Source organism: Gossypium arboreum, chromosome 6 (assembly GCF_025698485.1).
Source record: "Gossypium arboreum isolate Shixiya-1 chromosome 6, ASM2569848v2, whole genome shotgun sequence".
NCBI classification, from domain to species: Eukaryota; Viridiplantae; Streptophyta; class Magnoliopsida; order Malvales; family Malvaceae; genus Gossypium; species Gossypium arboreum.
Window position 1 is genome coordinate 140,692,472 of NC_069075.1, and position 11,057 is coordinate 140,703,528.

Consider the following 11,057-nt stretch of genomic DNA (forward strand, 5'->3'; position numbering starts at 1 on the left):
GTGAGGAAGTGAAGAGTACCTGGCCAATATATGGGGTCGTGAACGTTACTGTTCAACAAAGAAGCGGAGGCAATTTCCATTTCCAACTTAAATCCTAGACAACGATTGTAAGACATTTAACCCTTTGTGGGTTGTGAGAGATGATGATAGTGATTCACATGGAAAGAGGTAACATGACTCGAAAATTACAGAAGTGAAAGGCTAATATAATAATATTTAAGGTAAATTAAATTTGAACATAGTGAAACAGAAGGGAAGAGGTAAAGATTACTGTCCTAGAACATGAGGAAGGGTGAAAAGTTCATAAATCCTCAACATAAGCTACCAGATTCATATCAATGAGAATGGATATGAATAACGAAGAGCGCTATTACCAAATTAGTCAACTAAGGTCACAAATATAAGAAAACATAAAGCAACAAGTATATGCTAGAAAATTTGAGCAGCAATGAAGTAATACTGTCCACCAGAAAGCAAAGACTAATTCAACCCAAGTTCCATGATCCATCTCACTCATGAATAAATAATCACCTTCTCATCACGGCCAACTTCAGAATTCAAAGATTAATTCAATCCATCTTTCACTCATGGATAAATCACCTTCTCATCACAATCAACTTCAGAATTCATAGACCAAAAGGTCTACCAAGTAAATATAACATGTGTTATGGAAGGTTTAAACAGAGAAAAACAAGACAAAGACTGCCAAATTTAGAAGAATTTTAATGACTAAGCATATAAAACTTGTTCCACATAAGAAACTCACAAAGCAGACTCTGCTAAGAGGGCATGGATTTCAATTTCTTCGTTCGTTTGACTAGAGGATACACATTCTTTATCACTTTCTGAGCCTTCTTCCCAGATTTAGTTTTCTTCACCATCTTATACATTGGAGGCATTTCCCTTGAGCAGACTCTGCTAAGAGGAAGTAGATTTCAATTTCTTTGTGCGTTTGACTAGAGGATACATACTCTTTATCACTTTCCGAGCCTTCTTCACAGATTTAGCTTTCTTTCCCTTCTTAGTCATGGGAGGCATTTCCTTTATAGGACCTGGAGGAATTCCTTGCTTAAGTGCACTTCCTCTAGGAGTAACAGAGGGAGGTAACCTCAAACTTAATGGAGGTAAAGGACTGTGGGGCTTCCAAACCAGATTGTTTTTCATTGAAAATCTTACCCTCTTCGTGCTATTCTCACAAGTTTTCGCAGTTCCATCACCTTCGCCATCAGCTTCACCAGTTAGCTCCCCATTCTGAGGTTTTCGGCCATCCGCACTCTTTGCTCTCTTTCTCTTCTTGGAGACAGCACCATTAACTTTTGGTAAATCACAGGCAGTTGCAACATCGCTATTCAAACCCACTTCTGCGGCAACCTTCTCAAACTGGAGCTGAAGGTTTGAAATCACTGATTCCGTAAATGTTATAGAATCCCCATCACCATTCTGCTCAATATTAGAACTGGCAACCTCTGCAGGTAACTTAACATCATTCTCCTGATCTGCAGGGCTACATTCAGTTTTCTTGCTTTTCTTAGTCTTTTTACCATTGTCCCCAGTTGCCTTTTTGGCCTTCTTGCTTTTCTTTGTGGCCTTCTTCGCAGAACCGGTAATATTAACTTCAACTGGCTCCAAAACATCATTTGAAACATTCGCGTCTGTCTCACCACCAACAGGTATCAATTCAGGTACCTCATCTTCTTCATTGCCTTCATTACCCTCAGGAATCGAAATATCAATACCCAATGACGTCAAATCCTTCTCTAACTTCAAGAATTCCTCATGTAATGCCAACACAGCCTTTCTATTACCCTGACAGCAATCTAGTGAAGAACCCAATTCATAGAACTTTGTAGAGAACCCCATCACTAAACCAATCGTCCCAAACACGACTACATCATCGCTTTCATCAACCTCATCACCGGACTGCTTAAGCTCCAGCAATCTCCTTCCCGTCTTAACAAGCACGTCAAACACATTGCTCCTTATCTTCCCAACCAAAACCTTATCACCCACTTTCCCCAAGACTCCAACAAACGGTTCCAATAGAACCTCAACAACCTCCTTTCTTAATGGAAAAAAGGGCCTAATTTCCTCGAGAAAAACCGAAGCAATGTGATAATTAACGCCATTACCTTGAAACTTATCATCAGCTATAAATGTACCATCAACTAAAACCCTAATCGAACGACGCATAAAATCCAAATCCCACGACGATTCCTTCAACATGACAAAGAAGCAATTCAAAAACCTACGAATTAAGAGGTAAAACTTATCTAACCTTAACTTATCAATCCCGGTCCACTCACGACGCATGGTGAGAAGAAAAACGGAGAAGTATTGAAGAGATAGACCGGGTTCGAGCTTCGGCAGAACCGAGGAAAGCTTGTTGATGAGGTCGGTCTGGGCGGGCAGCTTGTCAGCGTGCCAAACGCAGTAGAAGAGACCTTTCCACAGCCTCTTCATCTCTTCATCGGAGACTTCACTCTGTGAAGGAAGCCACCCATTGAGGAGAGACCGTACGGCTCTGTCACGGCTCGACTTGTCGCAAGCCGCGAGTTGCTTTATCAGGGTCGGGCCTTCTCCGGCTCCGGATCCGGCCATATTGAGCTGATCAGAAATTATTAGGAGAGGAAGTAGTCGGAATCGGAGGTTTCTTCCGGTTTGCTGTTAAAGAAGAGCGAGCAAAGAAAAAACCCTAAGGGTAGTTTTGGAAAATAAAAAAACCTGAACGCCAAACGGCTGGAGAATGGTAAAACACGAAAATACTTGAAAACTATAATCTTTAGTTTCCTCCTTTTGTGGGCACGATTACCGGACCCAGTTTCGGATCCTCTCCGTCCTTTAATGACTCATTCGGGTTATGGGCGGCTCCAATTAAGAGTAGGTTAAACTACCTAGTTGGTCATCCAACTTTTAGGGAGATTTCATTTTGGTCACCTAAAATGAAATCCTTGCAATTTCATCATTCAACTTTTATGATGCTTTTACTTTAGTCCCCCGGCCATTAAATATCTAACAACGGTTAACTGTACATACCACATCATGTTTGCACTTTTATTTTGATCACCTAACTTCTATGTTGCTTTCATTTTGGTCACCCAAAAAATATCATTCTTTTAAGTATTGATGGGATAAAAAACATTAAGGATTAAAGTGGAAAAACAGTAGAAACTAAAATAATACTTTAAAAATTTTCCAAATTGTATTTGTTTACCCTTTTCTGAAATTTCCAAAAATTTTTCAATATTGAAAATTTAAATTTCAAATAATCAAAATCAATTAAATAAATTATTGGAAAATTTTATCCCTTGTTAGCTTATTTGTTACTATAAAATTGAAATCAATTAAATTACTATCATTCTATATTTTAAATTTTTATTATATGTTTCCAAATTAAAATCAACTCAAATAACTTATCTTTAATAACTGTCTATAAAACTCAAATTTCTTTTCATTATATTATCTCGAGTCTTCCATACTAAGCTAAAAGCAATGAAAGATCCTTACAATTAATTAAATTATTTAATTTTATCTTTTGTGCCAGATAAAATTTAGAACTTTTTCATCACTTCTTCACTCGAGACGAGAGAACGAGTAATTAATTTAATTAATTGTCATGATTTTTCTTTGTTTTGAACTTAGCATGGAATATATAACCAAACATACGCAATTATTAAATATGATTTATTTGAGTTGATTTCATTAAGAATAATATGGAAATATAAAATAAAATTTTAAAATTTTGAAGGAGATTAGCTTAATTAATTTTAATATTATAATAATAAATCGATTGACATTATAAATGGATAAAAAGTTTTCAAGAATTTATTTAATTTATTTTGATGTTTTGGAATTTAAATTTTAATATTTAAAATATATATTATTTTTGGCAATGTGATAAACAAGTACAATTTGATAATTTTAATATATTATTTTAGTTTCAACCGCTTTTCATTTTAGTCCTTGAATTTTTACCCCATCAATACTTAAAAATGATATTTTTTTTTCCTCTAAAAAGTTTTCTTTTAAGTGACCAAAATGAAAGCGACCTAGAAGTTGGGTGACCAAAATAAAAGTGTAAACATAATTTGGTGTGTACAGCCAACTGCAATTAGAGATTTAACGATTAAGTGACAAAATAAAAACAACTAAAAATTGGATGACCAATTAAATAATTTACCCTTAAGGGTATCATTCGAATTAAAAAATTATAATTTAGTCCTTTTAAATATAAATTCGATCCAATTCAATTGTATTATAAAAATTAACAAGTAAAGCTCATTCGATCTTAGCTAGAATTGATTTGAATCAAATATTTTAAACTCATCGTTTCGAAAAATCTAAATTTAAATTGACCTAAACTTGAAATCATCAAAATCTATAATAAACTTAAATTGAAATAACCTAAAATTTTTGGACCTAAATTGATATATTGAGATGGACTTAATCAAAATCAACATGTCTAAAAGACAGCTTAACACTATTATGATTCTTAGTTTTTCTAAAAACTTTTCTTAGGTAGTAAATTTTTACTTTATGTGTTGGAAACTTTTGATGAATCTTCGTCTTCAAAATCGAATTGAATTAGTTGAACAAAAAATTAATTAAAGTATCAATTTAAAATAAAGGGTTGAATCGATTGATTTGTGAACTGGTATAAACTAGTTAACTCGGATTAATAAAATTAATTGAATCAATTTTTTCTATTTTTATTAATTTTTAAAAAATTATGAATTTATTTAATTAAACTAGACAAACCAATTAAACTGATAGACTGAAAACCGATGGTACGATCTATTCAACCACTAGATAAATTATTAAATGTAATTTGAAATTTTTTATTACAGGGGAAAAAAGTATTTGAAAAAAGGCGGCGGCTTACTTCACCCCAAGGGTTCTGCCTCTTTTCCCACCGCTGGACTAGTTTCAGTTTTCTTGGCTTTTGTTTTGAACACTCCAGCAAGTTCACTGCGCACGGCGGTACACCGTCGCTATTCGGCCTTGACGGCTCGCACATGGTGATGTCGATCGAGTTACACGATGCCCTCGCCGGTCGGTTGCTAATGCCCTCTCGAAAGCGTTGGATCTACAGCCGTCAATGTCCCCGACATGCTCAACGGAGGCGACGGTAGTCTTAGGCTTTTGCCCCTCCTCAGCAGTGGATTTGCCAGTCATATGTTCGTCAGCCCTTTTGGGTCTACTCCCTCCAGCCATCCCTTTCCCTCCCCCGTTACAAGCAATGGCGGCCGGAAGTTTAGGTGGCTAAGGTTTGCTTATTTCAGGTTTGGGTTGGGCCTGGCTAGCCCATGTTCTTTGTTGTATTACTTTTCAAGGCTTTGGGGCCTTTTTATGTGTACCCTTTGGTGGTTAATAATATTATAAACCTTTATTTAAAAAAAACAATTGTAAAAAAAATATATATCTAAAAATTCGAATATATATATATATAAATTGAAAGGCCATAGTCAATTGAGTCTTAACTCAAGTGGCATGACCATTATTGTCAATACAGGAATACGTGGATTTAAGTGCACTGAAGTGTATTATCTTTTTATTTATGAGTTGAGAAAATTTTATGCCTGATTTTAGGCATAATCTTAAAAATAGCAGATATAATTAAAATCTATAATAGAGATTACTATATCAAAATACATAAAGAAAAATGTCATACTTTAAGGTTGACTTAGTATCGAGTGTAACTAAAGAGATTGATAAGATATCCGGCCCCCTTAAAATAATTTTTTTTTATTTAAACCCTTTTTATATACGAATTACTATCATATATATAAATATTTATATAAAACTATTATTTAATATTTTAAAGTAACAAAAACAAGTTATCAAATCACATTAACTTAAACCCAAATCTTGATAAATAAATAATTTTGCTTTAAACTCAATTCAACTTAACCCTAAAACACACATGTTAAGCTAATAGTATACCCTATAACACATTTTTTGCCATATGGTGTTTGCCAATCTTGAAGGCAAAAGCGACACACAAGCAGAAAGAGAGAGAGATGGGTGTTAAAGATTGCCAAATTTGAGTATTGGACATTTTTTTAAAATCATGATCATCAAATAGAATCAGATTAGTTAGTCGAATTCGAAGTAGATTGAGGTATCGGTTCAGAATAATATTGAGTTGATTGACTCACGAATCGATATAAATTAATTGAATCGAACTAAAAAATTAATTAAATTAGTGGTTTAATTGGTTTCCAATTCAGTTCTAAAAATCTTGTTCAAAATGGTAAAGAAATAAAGGCTTAAACACATTATTATTTTTAGGTTAAAAATATGCCATAAATCTCTATACTTTTAAGTTTTCGAAATTTAATCACTGTACTTTTATTTCCAGAAATTTAGTTATTCTACTTTTCAAAATTTATTTGTGTGGCATCTTGAAATAAATAAAATACTTATTTGGTAGCCACACAACTAAAAATATGATATTAAAATGAACTCGAATTTAATAAAAAAAAAACTTAACAATTTTAGTAATTAAACTTGAATTTTGAAATCTGAGAAGTAAAATGACTAAATTCATAAAATTAAAAGTACAGGGACTAAATTTTAAATTTCTAAAAAATCCATAAAGTTATGAAATATCTTTTAACCTTATTTTTAATTAACAAGGTACGGATGAATTTTGTTCATATCTTCAATAAATATCAATCTCGAGTTTAATCTGTGGGCAACCCTTACCCTTTATAGATAGGGAACAAGATGGGCATGTAACAACCTACATTTTATAAATATATACTTCATTGAGGACCAATTAAGAAATCTTAATTAAGATCTTTTCTGTCAGTTTTCTTTATACATACAAATTAACATGCATACTAAGATCACGGTGTACCATAGCAAATTGGTAGCGTAGGAGGGCTTGTTACTTTCATAGTGATGTTGGTATATTTTCGGTTTAATCGGTTGAATTGAGTGTACAATTATTTAAAATTTTATATAAATTAATATATTTAGAAAATATGAAAATGAACTAAAATATAATAAATATGTTAAAATATGTTGTTAGTCCATGTATTTGTATAGAATTTGAGATTTAATCTCTGTATTTTAGGAGTTAAAAAAAGTTTCAATCTCCTTATTTTTTCAATTTATCACTATTGATAGTTTATGTTAAAATTTGTCAACTTAACATTTTTATTTTTCATCAATCATATGACACGTTACTTGAGGAAGGCTAAATCAACATGCCAAATTGACAAATTTTGATAGAAAATACCTACGAATTTTAATGATTGGACTGATATTTTTAAATTAGAGTACAAGGACTAACAGTTTTAACCAAAATATAATTAAAAAGGTCAAAATATGCCATAAGCCCCTATACTATATGTAAATTTGGAATTTAGTCAATGCACTTTTATTTCTAAGAATTTAATCCTTATACTTTTCAGATTTCAAATTTCAAATTTAGGATCCAATTGTTAACACAGTTAAAATTATTTTATCAAATTCAAGTTCACTACAATACTATTTTTTTAGTTGCATTGCTATTAATTGAGGTTTTTTTTTTTTATTTCGAATTGTCACATCTACAAATTTAACAAAAAAAATTGTGTTGACAATTGAACCTGAATTTTAAAATTTAAAAGTAAAGGGACTAAGTTCTAAATTTGTGAAAACATAAGGACTTGTAGCATATTTTAAGTTTAAAAAAGAAATAGTAATTCATTAGACCATTTCTACGTTTTCTTCATGATGTAAACATGCAAGCCGTTGGGGACTTCTTTCATATAAAATACAAAATTTGTCTAATATGCTTTATTAATTTAAAAGCTAACACACATTTAAAGGAACATTAGCAACTGATCATAGGCTTAAAAACACATTATGATCAAACCTTAGTATTGTTAGTATCAAAACAAAAAATGAGTCACAATGCTAATGTACCTTTTTCATGGGAACTCAAACCCGGGGTTTCAAAGGTGACATGCGAAGAACACAGTATTGGTCTACGACATGTGAGGGTAAATTTGCCTCCTCCTCCTTGTTTGTCGAAGAGTGCTCGGTTTTGTGTCGATGACTTGAACGGCGTTCTTCCATCATGCCAACTTCAGACACCATCGAGTGGTTCGGAAAAGAAGGGTAATGCTAACAACGGCAATAAGCAGGAAGACCCTTTTGTGGCGGCATTTAGGAAATGCACGGAGTACTCAACGAATGGTAAGTCGGGGGGTATCGATGACAAAATCGACGGGACATGCAAGACTAGGAACAAGAAGAACATGTTTATTTTGTCGTGTAAGTATTCGTGTAATGTTAGTAGTTGTAATGTTAAGAGTGTGTCGGTGTTTGAAAGGAAAAAACAGGGTTGATTTGCAAAAATTGAATGGACAACGTGTTAAAAGGTTAAAATGTCACCCTTCACAGATTTAAATTTTAGTCCTTATACTTTTTGTTTTCATGAATTCAGTCCCTCTACTTTTAAGATTTCAAATTTTAGGTCTAACTCTTAATTTTTTTGGTTAAATTTGTTAGTGTGACATTTTAAAATAAAATAAAAATTACTTATACCGTGTAACTAAAAAAATAAGGTAATGAATATGAATTTGACAATGTAAACATAACACTGTTAACGGTAGGGCCTAAATTCTGAAATCTGAAAAGTAGAGGGACTAAATTTCTAAAAACAAAACTATAAGGATTAAATTCTCATTTCATGAAGGGTACAATGACTAATGGCATATTTTAACCTAAAAAATCTTGTTTGTATATGATGTGGCCATTTTTTTCTTACAATATGGATCTATGGCAATCAAATTCCCAGTTGAACTTTTGTCTGAATGGTACTGGTTTACAAATTTTTAAGGGCTAATTTCATCAGAACCCCCTCGAAAAACACTATAGCATAGATTTTAAATAGATACCCAAATCACCACCAAAAGAAAAAAAAATAGATACCTAAATTTCAAAATATGCTAATTGAGTTCTCAAAGTTGGGGGAGCATTTGTCGTTTTGAGGAATATTTCGTATCAGTCAAATCTTTCCATTAGCTATAAGTTCGGACGTTAAACGCCAGCTCAAATAGGAGTATTTAGAACACATGGGTTAAGTTACAAACACATGTATACCTACATTAACTGCTTAGATCTAGCATGTTAAAAAAATAGTCCCTAAATTTTATTAACATTGACTATATTTAAATATGTCATATTTAAGTTGTTCACCCAATAGATATATACATATTTAGAATTTAATTAGCATGTATTTTGAAAATACTCCATGTAGGATCCAAATTTATGGTTAAGTTGACAGTATGGCATGATTGGAGTTTAAGAATCAAATTAAAAATTAAATTATAGTTTAAGGATGTTAAATGAAAATAACCCAAAATCAAATTACCAATTAAACTATGGTCTAAGTTGTACTGGTTTACAATATTTAAAGCCAAATTGAAGATATTTGTCAAATTTTGCGGCTGCCTGATTGAGTTTCCGCCCTCGAATAAAATTTTTGTTAATTCAACTTGTAAAATGCAAATTGGCATATATATATATAATAGAGTAAACTATAAAAATAGTCACTTTTATTTGTCTCAGATTACATTTTAGCCACTTATATTTGAAATATTACATTTTAGTCACTTACATTATTGTTTTGTTACGAAGTAGTCATTCTACCATTAAACTCCATTACCTCATTAACGGTAGTCCTACGTGGAAGTCTAAATGGGTTTTAAATGCCAACTTAGATGTTCAGTTGCTAGGATGAAAATAAGTTTTTAATTTGGACTACCACGTAGGACATCCAAGTCGGCATTTAAAGCCCATTTGGACTGCCATGTAAGACCGCCGTTAGGGAGGTAACAAAGCTTAATGGTAGAATGACCACTTTGTAACAAAACAATAACGTAAGTGACTAAAACGTAACATTTCAAATATAAATAACTAAAATATAATCTGAGACAAACAAAATAATTATTTTTATAGTTTAGTCTATACACTAATTTTCTCTACTTTCATAAGAATAATAATAAAATCTGTCTTTGATTAATCTTTTTTACTTTAATTTCAAATCATTTGGTCTATAATTTTATAATATTATTAATAAGTTCAAATTGATAATATCTTTAACTACTATAGTTAAATTGATAATAAATATTAGTAAATTCAAATTAATATTTAAAAAATAGGTCGATTTTAGAGTCTGACAATTAATATGATAAAAATGCGTATTATAAAATGCATTTTTCGGAAAGTGCTTTATACGAAATGTGTTTTTCATCTATTGTTTGATGGTTAAATGCGTATGTTTTCTACTCTTATATCCCAGAGTCCTCTTTCATGTTTATTTGATTTTTTTTCCAAAGCATGTTGTTTCATGTTTTTTCTTTTAAATTTAGTTAATGTTTTTAATTAATAATCATGTTATTTTCAAGTTTTAATTAAAAACATGTTTTTAAATTTTATTTTATTTTTAATTTATGTTTTAATTAATAATTTTTATTTATATAAATAAAATAATGAATATGTAAATATATTATATATTATTATGTTAAATATATTTTATTTTTTAAAACATCTTTTGATATAAATTTAAATATGTCAAATATTTATTTTTTCATGTACATTATGCATACCATAAGTTTTAAAATAAAAATTGATTAATTATTTCAATATCATATATGATATTTAACATAATGAAAAAACAAATATTTAACATATAAATATTATATATAAAGAAAAGTATATAAAAATTAGTTGATATTTTTGAAAAGTAAAATATATTTAACATAATGATATATATAAAATATATTTTTATTATATAATTACTTATTTATTATTTTGTCTATATAAATAAAGAAATTATTAATTAAAAATAAAATAAAAACTTAAAAACATGTCTGTTAATTAAAACATACTTATTAATAAAAATCATTAATTAAAAATTTTAAAAATAAAAGGAGGCTTGTAACAACATGCATTAGAAAAAAAATCAAATAAACATGGAAGAGAACTTGAACTTAAATCATATAAATGGAAACTACAAGCATTTTTCGTAAAAGGAAAGCGCATTAGCTATAGAATGTACA

The 11,057-nt window shown here is 30.7% G+C and overlaps 1 protein-coding gene across 1 annotated transcript; it reads right to left on the reverse strand.

Moving 5' to 3' along the window:
- Nucleotides 1-484: 484 nt before the first annotated feature.
- Nucleotides 485-2,815, reverse strand: LOC108486480 (uncharacterized). The gene has a single exon (XM_017790545.2). The coding sequence runs from the start codon at nt 2,596-2,598 to the stop codon at nt 919-921; it is 1,680 nt and encodes a 559-aa protein (XP_017646034.1). The 5' UTR covers nt 2,599-2,815; the 3' UTR covers nt 485-918.
- Between the last annotated feature and the right edge of the window lie 8,242 nt (nt 2,816-11,057).